At 66.3% G+C, this 315-nt stretch overlaps 1 protein-coding gene across 1 annotated transcript in view; it reads left to right on the top strand.

The window, feature by feature from the left end:
* The first annotated feature begins 29 nt into the window (after positions 1 to 29).
* The window catches only part of NES (nestin), an 8,895-nt gene continuing 8,609 nt past the window's right edge, over positions 30 to 315 (top strand). The window contains exon 1 of the mRNA XM_005867721.2: positions 30 to 312. Within this exon, the coding sequence (XP_005867783.1) occupies positions 166 to 312 (147 nt within the window). The 5' untranslated portion in view covers positions 30 to 165. The remainder of the gene's footprint in view (positions 313 to 315) is intronic.

Genomic DNA, 315 nt, shown 5'->3' with positions numbered 1-315 from the left:
AGCCTCGCTCCCACTCCCGACTCCCCGTCGCTCCAGCCGCTCCTCGCCCCGTCCTGTCATTGTCCCCGTCGGCCTCCTTTTCCCTTTCATCCTAAAAGCTGTGCGAGCCGCTGGCTTCTCCCGGTGCCCAGCGCCTCTCCCTCTTGGGCGGGTCAGACGTGCAGGATGGAGGGCTGCCTGGGGGTGGAATCTTTTCAGATGTGGGAGCTCAACCGTCGCCTGGAGGCCTACCTGGCCCGGGTCAAGGCGCTGGAGGAACAGTATGAGCTGCTCAGCGCGGAGCTCGTCGGTCTCCGGGCACAGTCCGGGGACGCT

This window comes from Myotis brandtii, unplaced genomic scaffold (genome assembly GCF_000412655.1).
Source record: "Myotis brandtii unplaced genomic scaffold, ASM41265v1 scaffold250, whole genome shotgun sequence".
In the NCBI taxonomy this organism is placed as follows: domain Eukaryota; kingdom Metazoa; phylum Chordata; class Mammalia; order Chiroptera; family Vespertilionidae; genus Myotis; species Myotis brandtii.
The sequence above is the reverse complement of the archived record's forward strand: the minus strand, read 5'-3'. Positions and strand labels throughout refer to the sequence as shown.